This window comes from Hypanus sabinus, chromosome 11 (assembly GCF_030144855.1).
Source record: "Hypanus sabinus isolate sHypSab1 chromosome 11, sHypSab1.hap1, whole genome shotgun sequence".
NCBI classification, from domain to species: Eukaryota; Metazoa; Chordata; class Chondrichthyes; order Myliobatiformes; family Dasyatidae; genus Hypanus; species Hypanus sabinus.
Genome location: NC_082716.1, coordinates 19,567,339 through 19,582,442, shown reverse-complemented (window position 1 = coordinate 19,582,442; position 15,104 = coordinate 19,567,339). Strand labels below are relative to the sequence as shown.

Sequence of the window (15,104 nt, the reverse complement as noted above, 5' to 3'; positions counted from 1 at the left end):
ATGTTGTCTAAATGTACCACCGATTACAAATCTGAATCAACAAATGCACGCATTTGAGTCTAGTAGAGTTGCAATTTGAGCATAGACAGCACACACAAGTCACATCTTTTGCCTTCAACCTCTATTCAACAGTAAGATCATTACAGTGAGAGCTGTATCATATTTGAGTAACAGTAAACCAACTTAAATGACAAAATTATATTACTGTTAATAATTCAATATAAGACCATAGGATATAGGAGCAGAATTAGGCCATTTGGCCCATCATTGTATCACTGCTGACCCATTTTGACCCACTGCTGACCCTCTCAGCCCCTATCTCCTGAATTCTTCCCGTATCCCTTTGTTAGAGTGATTTTTGGGTTTAGGTCATTTACATTTAGCAAATGGTTCTGGTTACCAGTCTTCTGTTCCTTGAAAATGCATTGTGTATTTAATTTTGAACAATGCATTCCTAAAAGCTGGAACCCAGTCCAGACGATGCTGATGTCTGTGGGATGGATATGAATCAGGAGGTGCAAAGTTTGTCCGTAGTTTCGAAGGAAAGCATTGACTATCCTTTGTAAATACGGAATTGTCCTTTGTGTCTAGCACATAAATATCGAGCCCCACAATGAGACAGCAGACCTTTCCACTGAAGTGTCTCCATATGATGCCTACTGTGCTTTGTTTTGTCGAATAAAGAAGCATTTTGTATCTACCAGTAATTTTCTCTGGCAATTTCATTCACACAATAACACCCTTCATGCCCTAACCAATCAAGAAGCAATCAACATCTGCCTTAAATATACATAAGGACTTGGACTCCACTGTCACTTGTGGCAACAATTTCCCAGATTCACCAAGATCCTCCTCATTGCCACTCAAAATGTATGCCCCTCTATGCTCTCTGGTCTTAGATTCTCCCACCACAGGAAACATCTTCTACACATACACTCTATAGAGGTTTCATTTAGGTCACCCTTCATTCTTCTAAATCCAGTGAACACAGGCCCAAAGCCATCAAATGCTCTTCATATAACAAGCCATTAAATCCTGGAATCATTTTCACTAACCACCTTTGCATTCTTTTCAGTGTCATCACATGCGTTCTAAGACAAGGGGCCCAAAATTGCTCACAATACTCCAGGTGAGGCCTCCCAAATGCTTTATAAAGCCTGAACATTACATCCTTGCTTTTATATTCTAGTCCTCTTGAAATAAGTGCCATCATTGCATTTGCCTTCCTCAATGCAGACTAAACCTGCAAGTTAACCTTAAGGGAACTCTGTACAGGACTCCCAAGTCACTTGGCACCTCAGATTTCTGAATTTTCTCTCCATTTAGAAACTAGTCAACCCTTTCATTAGGTTACAAGGATGGCAAAACTTCCTATCTTTGTATCGCCTGCAAACATTGCAAAATCCTGAATTTTGTCATCCAAAGTCATTGACATATAACGTAAAAAGAAGCAGTTAATTCCCTGTCTTCTGCCCCTCTCCCTTCTTGAAGAGTGAACTGACATTTGCAATTTTTCAGTCTTCCAGAACCATTCCAGAATCTTGCGAAAGATCATTACTATTGCCCTGACAAGCTCTTCGGCCGCCTCTTTCAGAACCCTGGGGTGTACACCATCTGGTCAAGTGACTTATCTTCAGAACTTCCAGTTTCCCAAAAACTTTCTTCCTAGCAATGGCAACTTGAGACACTTCTGACCTCTGACACTCTCGAACTTTCAGCATACTGGTACTGTCTTCCACAGTGAAGAATAATGCAAATACTTGTTCAGTTTGTCTCCCATTTCTACCTCTCCAGCATTGTTTCAAGCGGTCCAATATCCACTCTCACCTCTCTTTTACACTTCATACATCTAAAGAAACTTTAGGTATTGTCTTTAATATTATTGGCTAGCTTACTTTCACATTTCATCTTTTCCTTAATGACTTTTTTTAAAAAGTTGCCTTCTGGAAATGAGGGCGAAGTGATGATGGTGCTAAATGGCTAATCCTTTGCTTGCATCTCCGGAAACTGCTCTATTTCTATCTTTGGTATCTCTTTTTTCCCTTTTCAAGGTTCTTTTTTTAAGACACTGACCTAGAGTTACACACTAACTTTGGTTCTTTGCAGGAATGGGAACCGCTCTCAGGGCCTCACGACCGGCCGCTTTTTAATATCCCAAGGACATGGTCTGGAAGACTAGCGCGCCTTCAGGGTGCCAGATTTTCATGGCTCTGGAGACGGGCTGATTCAAAGCTGACTGAGATGTCATGGAAGAACACGGAACATCAGGAGCAGCGGTTTAGCTGCTGTGGGCTGTGTGTCCAGAGACCTGAGTCTCTGGGTGCAGAGTTCAGACAAAGTCACTGCCTGTGCCATGTGCCAGTGAGGGCAGAAATAGGATGATTTGGCAGATAAATGCATGGCTGAGAAGTTAGTGCAAGGGTCAAGGCTTCAGGTTCTTGGATAATTGGGATCTCTTCTGCAGGAGGTATGACCTGTTCAAAAGTGACGGGTTGCACCTGAACCCCAGGTGAGGGTTTAAACTAACCTGGCAAGGGGGTGGGAGCCGGAGTGAAGGGACTCACTAAAGGACCGATGGTAAAAAAAAATTAAGGTAGCATGCAGTCGAAGGCAGGTGATGGGACTTATTTGCAGCCAACAGGCTGAGTATCAAATTATTAGGGATGCAGAGTCAGAAAGGACAGCAAATATGGTACTCAAGGTGTTGTATCTAAATGTGTATAGTATAAGAAATAAGGCGGATGATCTTGTTGCAATATTACAGATTGCCAGGTAGGATGTTGTGGCCATCACTGAATTGTGGTTGAAGGATGGTTGTAGTTGGGAGCTGAATGTCGAAGGTTACACATTAAATCAGAGGGATAGGAAGGTAGGCAGAGGAGGTGGTGTGGCTCTACTGGTATGGAATCAGTAGAAAGATGTGACATAGGATCGGAAGATGTTGAATCCTTGTGGGTTGAGTTAAGAAACTGCAAGGATAAAAGGACATTGTTGGCATTTATATATAGGCCTCCCAACAGTGGCTGGGAGGTGGACCACAGGTTACAACAGGAAATAGAAAAGGTAAGTCAAAAGGGCAATTTTATGGTAGTCATGGGAGATTTTAACATGCAGGTCGATTGGGAAAATCAGTTTGGTAATGGAATTCAAGACAGTGAGATTGTTGAATGCCTAAGAGGTAGCTTTTTAGAGCAGTTTGTCGCTGAGCCTACTAGGGGATCAGCTATACTGGATTGGGTGTTATGTAATGAACCGGAGGCGATTAGGGAGCTAAAGGTAAAAGAACCCTTAGGAACCAGTGATCACGTTATGATTGAGTTCAACTTGAAATTTGATAGGGAGAAGTAAAGTCCGATGTAGCAGTATTTCAATGGAATAAGGGATACTAGAGTGGTATGAGAGAGGAGTTGGCAAAAGTAAATTGGAAGGAGCTGCTGGCAGGGATGTCAGCAGAGTAGCAATGGTGTGCATTTCTGGGAAAATTGAGGAAGGTGCAGGACATGTGTATTCCAAAAATGAAGAAATACTCAAATGGTAAAATAGTACAACCATGGCTGACAAGGGAAATCAAAGCTATTATAAAAGCAAAGGAAAGGGCATATAATAGAGCAAAAACTTGTGGGAAGATAGAGGATTGGGAAGTTTTTAAAAACGTACAGGTTAAAAAAAAATCATTAGAAGGGGAAAAGATGAACTATGAAAGCAAGCTAGCAAATAATAAAGTGGATAGTAAAAATTTTTTCAAGTATGTTAAGAATAAAAGAGAAATGAAAGTGGATCTAAGACCATTAGAAAATGAGGCAGGAGAAATAACAAAGGGGGACGAGGAGATTGCAGATGAACTAAATGAGTATGTTGTGTCAGTCTTCACTGTGGAAGACACTAGCAGTGTACCAGATGTTGTAGTGTGTGAAGGAAGAGAAGTGGGTGCAGTTACTATTACAAGAGAGGTAGTGCTCAAAAAGCTGAAAGACCTAAAGGTACATTAGTCACCCGAAATAGAGGAACTGCACCCTAGGGTTCTGAAAGAGGTAGTGTTAGAGATTGTGGTGGCATTAGAAATGATCTTTCAAAAATCATTGGACTCTGGCATGGGGCCAGAGGACTGGAAAAATTGCAAATGTTACTTCACTCTTTAAGAAAGGAGGAAGGCAGCAGAAAGGAAATTATAGACAAGTAGTTGGGAACAGGTTGGAATCAATTGTTAAGGATGAGGTGATGGAGTATTTGGTGACACAGGACAAGATAGTACAAAGTCAGCATGGTTTCCTTCAGGGAAAACTCTGCCTGACGAACCTGTTGGAATTCTTTGAGGAGATTACAAGTAGGATAGATAAAGGGGAAGCATAAGAGGAACGTTTGATGGCTCTGGGTCTATACTCGCTGGCATTCAGAAGGATAAAGGAGGATCTCATTGAAACCTTTCAAATGTTGAAAGACCTAGACAGAGTAGATGTGGAAAGGATGTTTTCCATGGTGGGAGAGTCTAGGACAAGAGGGCATAGCCTCAGGATAGAGGAGCGCCCTTTCAAAACAGAGATGGGGAGAAATTTCTTTAGCCAAAGGGTGGTGAATTTTGGAATTTTTTGCCACATGCAGCTGGGGAGGCCAGGTTGTTGGACATAACTAGGGCAGAGATTAATAGGTTCTTGATTGAACATGAAATCAAAGGTTACTGGGGGAAGGCCAGAAACTGGGGTTGAGGAGGAGATAGAAAAATAGGATCAGCCATAATTGAATGGTAGAGCAGACTCGATGGGCCAGATGGTCTTAGTCTGCTCCTATGTCTTATGGTCTAAAAAGAGATGCAAGAGCGAGCCAAAGTCAGCGAGTTTGTTATGTTGCGTCTCCTCTCTTGCTGTGAAACAGGGAGAGGGAGAGGGAGAGAGGGGAAGAGAGGGGGAGAGAGGGGGAGAGGGAGAGAGGGAGAGAGGGAGAGAGGGAGAGAGGGAGAGAGGGAGAGAGGGAGAGAGGGAGAGAGGGGAGAGGGGGAGAGGGGGAGAGGGGGGGAGAGGGAGAGGGGGGAGAGGGAGAGGGAGGGGGAGAGGGAGAGAGGGAGAGGGAGGGGGAGGGGGAGGGGGAGGGGGAGGGGGAGGGGGGAGGGGGAGGGGGAGGGGGAGGGGGAGGGGAGGGGGAGGGGAGGGGGAGGGGAGGGGGAGGGGGAGGGGGGAGGGGGAGGGGGAGAGGGAGAGGGAGAGGGAGAGGGAGAGGGAGAGGGAGAGGGAGAGGGAGAGGGAGAGGGAGAGGGAGAGGGAGAGGGAGAGGGAGAGGGAGAGGGAGAGGGAGAGGGAGAGGGAGAGGGGAGAGGGAGAGGGAGAGGGAGAGGGAGAGAGAGAGAGAGAGGGAGGAGAGAGAGAGAGAGAGAGAGAGAGAGAGAGAGAGAGAGAGAGAGAGAGAGAGACTGTGCTACGTCAAATTACCGGGTGAACAAGTAGCTTTTGGGGTACTGCAAGTCTGTGTCTTTACTGCACGCTTGAGCGCTCAGTGGCTTTGGGGTTCTAACATTTAACTGCTATTCATTCTTTGGGGCACTCCTCCATTTTCGTGGATGTTTGTGAAGAAAAAGAATTTCAGGATGTATATTGTATACATTTCTCTGACATTAAATGTACTTATTGTTGGTTTTTAAAAGCTTTCCAATCCTCTAACATCCCACTAATTTTTGCTCTATTATATGCCCTCTCTTTGGCTATTATGTTGGCTTTGACTTCTCTTGTTAGCCACAGTTGTGTCACCTTCCCCTTAGAATAGTTCTTCCTCTTTGGGATGTATATATCCTGTGCCTCCTGAATTGCTTCCAGAAATTCCAGTCATTGCTGCTGCTCTTTTCCAATCAATTTTGGCCAGTTTTCTCTCTCATCTTCTGTAATTCCCCTTACTCCACTGTAATACTGATGCATCTGACTTCAGCTACTCTTTCTCAAATTTCAGAGTGAATCTTATTATATTCACTTACCCCCCCCCCCCCAAAGGGTTCTTTTACCTTAAGCTCTCGTAATCATTTCCGGTTCATTCCACAATATTTTGGGTTCTCACTGCTGAAAAGCCACAATACAGCAGCAACTTCAAAATAGTAGAAAAATATATACATTTCTGATACAGCTGCAAAAAAAAATTCTATGGATACACATAAGCTCCAATTTACTGCAGATGGCAAGCTTTTAATCAACAAAATCCCACTAAAGGCAATTCTTGCCTTGGCTAAATTCCTGAAGAAATGCTAACTAATTTCATCACAGCACAAGAGGGGAAAAACCTGAAAGCAAACACCTTAAGCCACTTCTTACACCTCTGATTCATTGGTCTGTTGCAGGTTTTTCTGAGATTATGTCTTTCCATTTTTATTTTACATGGGGTTTTGGTTGCCATTGACCTTGACACATAACTCTAATAGTCTTGTGTTGCTTGCTAGATCATTTCAGAGGGTAATGAAGAGGACTGGGAGTTTAGGATCACCTAAAAGACAGACCTAAGAATGACAGTAAATGCCCTTTACTGATAAACATCAATGAATTAGTTGGGCTTTCACAAGTTCCTGGTCACTATCAATGTTCTTCCTTTTATTTCCAGTCTGATACGAGATCTGAGCTCATTACCAAATCAACGATTACTATAATATAATGCTATACAATAATCACATCCCATGGATAGCATGGAAGAGACCACAGAGAAAAATGCACAGGTTATTTGGATTTAGTTTTAAAAGAATGCAGGATCAAATATTATTTATGCATCTTTGCAACAACCGAGTTAAGCAGTACAAGTTCTACTGAACAAAAATAGTTACCATAATATAAATAAGCGTATTTTAATGTTGCAAAAGGATCAAATTGCAATTATCTAAAATCAAAAGAAAACTAGAGATGCTGGAAATCTGAACAGAAAATGTTGGACACATCCAAGACAAATAAGCAACATCTGTGGAGGCTGAAACCAAGTTAATGTTTCAAGAAGGAACTGTTAGAACTTAACTCAGATTCTATATTCACAGATGTTCCTTGACCAAGCATTCCCTGCTTTAAAAAAATCATAATGACAAAACTAGCTATGCCATTAAAAGGGACATAAAGTGACCAGACACAAGCTTTCAAACTGTCCCAAAAGTGATCCAAATTAATGAAGTTGAGTCTGATAATTTTCATGTGCTCTGACTTGAATGTTTCCCTAGTGTGAAAGGATGGACTCTTGACCTTACAATTCAAGCTCTGAGCTTGCATCTTATTGTCTACATGTGCTGTACTTCATCTGACTGTAACACTTTATTTTACACTCGCTGTTTTATCTTACATTACCTCAATACACTGTTGTAAGAAACTGATCTGTAACCTTGGAAGACAAGGTTTTCACTGTATCAATGTACATGTAACAATAATTAAACAAGTTTACTCCCAATCAAAAGTCAGTTTTATCCTTAACAATTTTTAGTGACCAAAAGCACCTTTATTACTGGTCAACAAAATGCTTACCAAACTCCTGTTCTACATTTGTAGTAATTTTAATATTTTGTCAATAGTTTGAAGAGTTAATCAATAAAAGGAGACAAAATGCTAAATAAGCCTTCCAAAATAAAATTATACCTTATAATCAGCATGAACGAATCACAAAATTGTTATAAATTGAAATAGTACTTTCATAACCTTCCTCTTGACTAGGGTTTTTTCTTTCTTTTTTTCAGTCCCTTGCTTTCAGCTCCCTTTTTTTTCTGTTAGTATCTGGTAGTAGGCATTATTATCCTCTGTTACTAAGTGTATTCACAGTCTGGGAGTTTGATTGTTCTGATTTATATTCTCTATATTGTGTTGTGGTTGGTCTGGAGTTTTTTTTTATTGTGTTGTGGGGTTCAGGGAGGATACTAAGTTTACTTGTCTTCAATTTAGGTGCTTTTTTAAAATTCTCTTTCTTTGTATCATATTGTCATTGTATGCTTAATTTTGCACTGTATTAATGTTCCTGATTCTGATTTGGGGTTTTTAAAATTTGTAAAATGTATAAAAAAACTAATAAAACAAATTGAAATAGAATACATTGAAGTAGAACAAATATCCTGATCAGTAAAGATACATAGATGGAATTGCAAAGACTTGAGAAGTGTTAACCATCCAATTTCTTGATGAAGGGTCTCGGCCCAAATTGTCAACTGTTTATTCATTCCCATTGATGCTGCCTGACCTGCTGAGTTTCTCCAGCATTTTGTGTGTGTTGCTCTACTTAACCTTTGGCAATATACTTTGTCAACATACAGAGGGTGCATAGAACAGGTCATCAATAATGTACAGATGTGAACTTGTAATGGAGATTGAAATGAACACTGGCTGACAGTTCTTTAACATAATCAATTTGTGATAGATTAGTCTGCATTTTTAATTAATTTTCAGCATTTGCAGTCATTAGTATGGTCAACGTTTAGTGCAAATCCTTAATTTCCCTCATGGCAGTGGTGAGTTATTTCCTTGAACTGCTGTAATCCTTTTGGTGAAAGTATTTTTACAATTCTTTAGGGTAGGAAATTCCAAGATTTAGACTTAGCACTGAGTACAGACCTGCAAAATGTCAAGTTAGGATTGTCCATGGCTGAGAAGTGAAACTGCAGGTGATGGTTTTCCCATGTGTCTGCTGATGTTGTCTATGTTATTGAAAGAGGTTGTTAGTTTGGGAGGTGCTGTGAGAGTAACAAACAACTGCATGGACAAATAATTGCAGTACATATTGTTATGAGTACAATACATAGCTGCTTTGCCCTCAATAGCCTTTGCTTTGAGTTCCTAGTAGTGTACTCATCCGGGATGGTGTGGATTATTCCACCTTTAGAACCCAATCATGTGCCTTGTCGATAATGGGAAAAGATTTCGGATGTCAGGAAGCAAGTCACTAGTCACAGGATACCAAGCCTGATCTGCTTATGGCTGCAGCATTTTTTGGCTGGTCCAACTGAGTTTCTAGTCAATGGTGATCCACAGATTTTGATAACGTGAGTGTACATTGATGGTAATACCAATAAATATCAAAGGTAGATGGTTAGACACTCATTTGTTGGAGACCGTTGTTGCTTTCACCCGTTACTTAACAGATCATGACCAAATGTTGTCCAAGTCTTGTTGTACGCTTCATATGCTGATTCGCAAAACGTTGTGCATCCTTTACCAAATCCCCTTACTTCTGATATTATGACTGAAGGAAAGTCACTGATAAAGCAGCTAAAAATGGTTGAATATCGGACACTGACTTGAGGAATTCCTGCAATTCCAACAAAAGGCATTCAACCTGAAACATTAACTGTTTCTCTTTCCACAGATATGGCTTCTTGACATAAACATTTCCAGTATTTTATCCTGCACTGATGTCCAGGGACTGCGATGCTTTTGATTAAGACTACTAAATAATAACTTTTTTTAAAAATCCTTATATGAAACATAGTTGTTATTTGTTATAGGAGAATCATTAGTTACACCAGATTCTACCTGCAGCAAATTCAGATGGAGTACTATCTTTCACAAGACCCTGGATAGTCAGCAAGAACATTGTTTCTTCCACTCTGTTTCCTTGGGACATCAGCCAGACAAACTGTACATTCTCAGTTGATGCTGCAGGGCTCAGTTAACAACTACAGGATTAGCAGAGTATTGAGTACAGGAGTTGGGATATTATTTTGAAATCATATAACATGCTGGTGAGGCAAAATTTGGTGTATTCTTTTCTTTTCTTTTTCAATCTTTTTATTGAATTTCATATATAAAGGAAACATAACATAATAGTGAATAGGTTATAAGTGCAATAGACTTGAGATTACATTAATAATAAGATAACAATATCCTATTAAATATCAACATAAAAAATAGTATATTAATCAATCAAGTCTATAATAATTATATATGAAAAAAATAAAAATAATCATCAAAAGAAGAAAAAAAAATTTAAAAATACAAGAAAAAATATATATTGAAAAAAAAACACTAAACTAAACTAACATGGGCAATAATAACAGTTTATATGTATATGATAGTGTCAAAAACTCCGGAACGCCATACCTGAACAAGAATAAGCAGAGAGAAGGTCTGGAAGAGGTCAAATTAATTCATATGAAAATGTCGAATGAACGGTCCCCAAGTTTCTTCAAATTTAATTGATGAGTCAAAAATAGTGCTTCTAATTTTTTCCAAGCTCAGATAAGAAATAGTTTGAGAGAACCACTGAAACGTGGTAGGAGGATTTACTTCTTTCCAATTTTGTAATATAGACCTTCTGGCCATTAATGTTACAAAAGCAATCATTCGTCTAATTGAAGGGGAAAACTGATTACCATCCTCATTTGGTATACCAAAAATTGCAGTAGTAAAATGAGGTTGTAAATCGATATTCCAAATTGAGGAAATGGTAGCAAATATGTCCTTCCAATAGTTATGTAAAGTGGGACATGACCAAAACATAAGGGTCAATGAAGCCACATCTGAATGACATCTGTCACATTGAGGGTTAATATGAGAATAGAATCGAGCAAGCTTACCTTTAGACATATGAGCTCTATGTACAATCTTAAATTGTATTAAAGCATGTTTAGCACATATAGAAGAATTAACCATTTGTAAATTTTTTTCCTATTTTTCTGTTGATATATTATATTGAAGTTCTTTTTCCCATTCTTGTTTAATTCTACCTGATATTTCTGGTTGTATCTTCATAATCATATTATAAATAAAAGCCATTAATCCCTTCTGACAAGGATTTAAGGTAAAAATCAAATCTGAGAAATCCATTGAAGTTGAATTGGGGAAAGATGGTAGAACTTTATGTAAAAAATTTCTGATTTGTAAATATCTAAAAAAATTAGATTTAGGTAACTTAAATTTTTTGAAAAGTTGGTCGAAAGACATCAAACTACCTTCAAAAAAAAGATCACGAAAACATTTTATACTTTTCCTTTTCCATATGCTAAAAGCTTGATCTGTCAAAGAAGGTTTGAAAAAAAAATTAAGTAAGATAGGGCCATCAAGAACAAAGTTTTTCAGAGTAAAAAACTTACGAAATTGAAACCAAAAATTTGGTGTATTGTGTGCAGATCTCATCATCTACCTACAGAATGATATCAATAAAATTGAAAGAGTACATAGAAAATTTACAGGGATGTTACCAAGACTTCAGGACCTACATTATAGGGAAAAAATGAATATATTAGGACTTCTATCTCTGGAGTGTAGAAGAATGAGAGGAGATTTGATAGAGGTATGCAAAACTATGAGATATTGATAGGGTTTTTCCCATTGAGATTGAGCATGACAAGAACTGGAAGACATAGGTTTAGAATGAAAGGTGAAATATTTAAGAGGAAATTGAGGGAACTTCTTCACTCAGAAGGTGGTGAAAGTATCAAATGAGTTGCCAGCCAAAGTGGAGGATATGGATTTGATTGCAACATTTAAGAGAAGTTTGGATCAGTACATGAATGGGAGGGGTGTGGGAGGGTATGGTCCAGGTGCAGGGTCAATGAAGCTAGGCAGAACAGCTCGGCATGGACTAGATTGGCTGTAGTGTTCTATGGGTACTATGTAACTTACATTTACTCATTCAGGTATCATGCAAGCCTAATCTCTCAAAGTGAATTAAATTTGAAGACTTATTTCTGTGGTTTTGGAGACCAGAAGAAACAACTGAACTTCTACTTCATTATCCATAATTCTGGCAACATGTACATTAATAGCTGAATCAAACATTTGAAGTTTTTGATCTCCTTTCAATGAACAAGTTAATGTGAGCAAGTCACCAATAAGTTTGCCAGTTTGCTAATGATACAAATTATAGGCTTGAAAAAAAAAAGAGGGGAGAAATATCCTAGTGAAATGGCCGTCAAACAGAAGCATCTTTTTCAAGTATTGATTAGTATTTTCAGTAGTCACTGTTATGAGGTCAAGGTAGACTCAAAGTCAGTCAATAATTTTTCATGAATTATTTTTGTTTTTTTGCTCACTACAACAGAATTTGAAATGAAGATCTATGTGTAAACAAAAATTAAAAGTGCAAAAATTTTCAAAAAGCACTCAGTCTTCAAATTTAATTCTATTTGAGAGAGATTGGGCTCTCATGAGATGGAAGTGAATGTACTCAACAGACCAAAAAAAACATCAGTATTTATCCTGTGTAGACTAATAGCCAATGAATTCTGCTTTAGCGCCTGAGCCAATAGAATTTATCTGGCTTCCATCTCAGGATATAAAGTGAAAGAAAGCGGTCTTACTGAAAAGTAGTACTCCATAATATGTGGGACTTGGCTAAACTGAGGCTTCAGTGAGGCCAAGCTCCCTCCAGTCTGTCCAGGACCAACGCAGGAGAAAAGATTACCAGCCTTATAAGGTGTGCAAGTTAATCCTTCAAGTGAGAGGGAGGAAATTGAGAGAAACAGAAGAAACCTCTAATGTATTTTTGGTATTGATCTTTTACAACTTAGAGCAAACTAAATTTATTTATAGCCAAAGTAACATACAGTAGCATTTTACTTTACACCTCATTTCTTCTATAACTAAAGGAGTTGGGAGTGCATTTTTATTAAAATTACGCTTCAATCTTTAGTCAAGTTAATTCCACAACTGAACAGAGAAACAATTATTTTAACAATTATTGAATAAATCAGTTCAAAAAGCCTTAATACAAACATAAATGATGTTTCCTATTATCAATTTAATCCAAAATTTCATTTACCTATTGGACAACAAAATTGTTGATTAACTGTAATCGAATGGCAAATAAAATTTTATGTTTTCTACACCAACTATATCAGCAGTCAGATGAAGAGTTAAGTATATGAGTTGATACTGACCCAGCAACTGTCAGACACTGAAGTTCAGCAGCAATACGAACTGGATGGCTTGTGGGAATTAAATGTTTTAGTGCAAACTTCTCTACTTTACCCGACTTCAGTTGAGCGGTAGCCAAATAGACAGAACTGAATGTACCTGCAGAAGGACAAAAACAATAAATCTTCTAAAAAAAACATAATGACATCTTGTGGAAATAATCTGGTGCTAATCTTTCAGTACACAACCAGATACCAACAAATATTTTTTAACTGTAGATAAAATACAAAAAGTAGAAATTATACACATCAGCAATACATCATCACATATTTGGCATGCCATATATAAAAAAAGAGAGATTTAAACTGCAGTTTACTGTGCTGAAGCCAAGGTATCTGATAGTCGCTTCCAGAAATAAAGCAGATAAAGAAAAGCAGGTGGATTTTGTTAAAAACAATGTCTTAATGTAAATCATACTATAGAATGCAAATTAGAAGCACTATCTGAATTCTTCCAGCAATAACAATGTTTCTTGTGCTCAAATGGAATAAAACTATCAATAGAAGCAAGTTATATTGAATTAAGGCAGTTCTATTTAACAACAAAGAAAAAAGTTCATTGTTTATTGATGCCTAGAAGAAGCTTTTTAATTTAATTAAAATAAAATTAAATTAAGAGCATATAAAATTAGAGCGAAAATAAAAAAATACACTCATTCTGCCATTGGATGCCAGACCACACACTAAAATGCAGTTGCTGAAACAAAAGAAATTTACAACAGTAAATTTGATTCAATCAAGGAAAGAAAAATGTTGCTTTTTTGCTTTTCAAAGTTCAAAGTAAATTTATTATCAAAGTAGGTGTATGCCACGATATCCAATCCTGAGATTAGTTTTCTTGTGAGCATACACACCAAATCCAAGAAACACAATAAAATCAATGAAAGACAACACCCAGCAGAATGGGCCAACATTCAATGAACTAAACAACAAACTGCGCAAATACAAAAAGAAAAATAAATAATAATAGCAATAAATAAATAAACAGTAAACATTGGGAACATGAGATGAAGAGTCCTTGAAAGTGAGGTCCATAGGTCGTGGGAACAATTCAGTGATGGGGCAAGTGAAGGTATCTCCTATGGTTCAAGAACCAGATCGCTGTGGGGTAATAACTAGTCCTGAACTTGGTGGTCTGGGTCCTAGGCTCCTGTATCTTCTTCCTAATAGCAGCAATGAGAATGGAGCATGGGCTGGCTGGTGGTAGGAGGTCTCTGATGATGGATCCTGCTTTCCTGTGACAAATGTTCCTTGTAGATGCACACAATGCAGAGGAGGGCTTTATCTATGATGGACTGGGTGATGCAACTGCTATAATTGGATATTACACAGTATTTTCCACCAATGAACTTTCCAAATGTGTTCACTCTTCTCATTATGGAAACAAAAAAATCAAATTCAACCAGTAAGATGCAAAGAATAGAAAAGTGATAAGGACTGGATTTTTTAAATGCATTTTTATTGTGGGACAAATATTGATTAGGATACTGAAATGCTGAAAAGAACGGTGAAAGGAGTCTTGAGTAGCACTAAGAAACCACAAAAGTTGCACGGATGTAATTGTAGGGTCTGAATATTAAAGACAGAGGCCTTTTGGACCACACTTGTGTTTTGGCCCTTAAGGAATCATACCAATCTCATTCACCAACAGTAATTCCATAGCCTCCTATGCCTTGCCACAAATGTCATGAGTCTGTCTCCACCTCCCTCTCAGCCAGTGCACTCCAAGATATAACGACCATGTGACTAAAATATCTTCCTTCTATCACCTGTACCTAAAATGATCAAGGTAACTTGTTTGAACGACTGGTGTTGCATTCACCTCAATAATAAGCAAAGGGCTAGATCTGCAGCATGCTACCACCCACACTGGACCCCCTACAATTCACCTACCAACAACAAAATGACAGATGATGCAATAACCACAGCTCTACACACCATCCTTACACATCTGGAGAAGATGCTTATGTGAGGATACTGCTCTTGGACTACAGTTCAGCATTCAAAACCATAATTCCCTCCAAGCTTGACAAGAAGCCCAGAGACCTCAGCCTTCACCCTATCTTGTGCATCTGGATCCTGGACTTCCTGTCAGATTGCCGGCAAGTGGTAAGAGTGGGCTTCCTCACCTCTGCCCCTCTGACCTTCAACACAGGTGCCCCTCAAAGCTGTGTCCTAAGCCCCCTCCTTTACTTCTCTGTATACCTGGGAGCAGCCTCACTGCCTCAGCAGAAGATTCAGGTGGATTTTGCCAGACCATTCA

The 15,104-nt window shown here is 38.6% G+C and overlaps 1 protein-coding gene across 6 annotated transcripts in view; it reads right to left on the bottom strand.

Annotated features, from left to right (window-relative positions):
- Positions 1–15,104, bottom strand: part of cdc7 (cell division cycle 7 homolog (S. cerevisiae)) — a 116,353-nt gene that overhangs the window by 55,028 nt on the left and 46,221 nt on the right. For 4 of the 6 annotated variants that reach the window (XM_059983873.1, XM_059983876.1, XM_059983875.1 and 1 more), the window contains exon 4: positions 12,806–12,941. In XM_059983873.1, the coding sequence (XP_059839856.1) occupies positions 12,806–12,941 (136 nt within the window). Of the gene's footprint in view, positions 1–9,458; positions 9,684–12,226; positions 12,477–12,805; positions 12,942–15,104 lie in introns of those variants that run through there. The other 2 variants (XM_059983878.1, XM_059983877.1) reach the window with 2 other exon arrangements.